Genomic DNA, 249 nt, shown 5'->3' on the forward strand with positions numbered 1-249 from the left:
TTGCAAAGCGTACTGTATCTTCATTGTGTGATGCAACCATTATTCCGATTTTCTTTGGATCTTCTCCTTTGTCTTTATATTGTTTCATCCGCCTTAAGCATTCCATTAAAGTTCTATGATAAGAATCAGTTGTAGCTTCGTATGTAGGATTTGTTGGATCAGGATAACCCATCGCTGCGGCTCTTGCTCTTTCCTACATTATTATATTTATATTATTTATATTATATATAATATTATATATTATTAATT

At 30.9% G+C, this 249-nt stretch overlaps 1 protein-coding gene across 1 annotated transcript in view; it reads right to left on the reverse strand.

Moving 5' to 3' along the window:
* Positions 1-249, reverse strand: part of LOC102675310 (proline dehydrogenase 1, mitochondrial) — a 24,196-nt gene that overhangs the window by 1,803 nt on the left and 22,144 nt on the right. The window contains exon 9 of the mRNA XM_006613257.2: positions 1-193. Coding sequence (XP_006613320.1) covers positions 1-193 — 193 coding nt within the window. The remainder of the gene's footprint in view (positions 194-249) is intronic.

The sequence above is a fragment of the Apis dorsata genome, unplaced genomic scaffold, assembly GCF_000469605.1.
Source record: "Apis dorsata unplaced genomic scaffold, Apis dorsata 1.3 scaffold_137, whole genome shotgun sequence".
In the NCBI taxonomy this organism is placed as follows: Eukaryota; Metazoa; Arthropoda; class Insecta; order Hymenoptera; family Apidae; genus Apis; species Apis dorsata.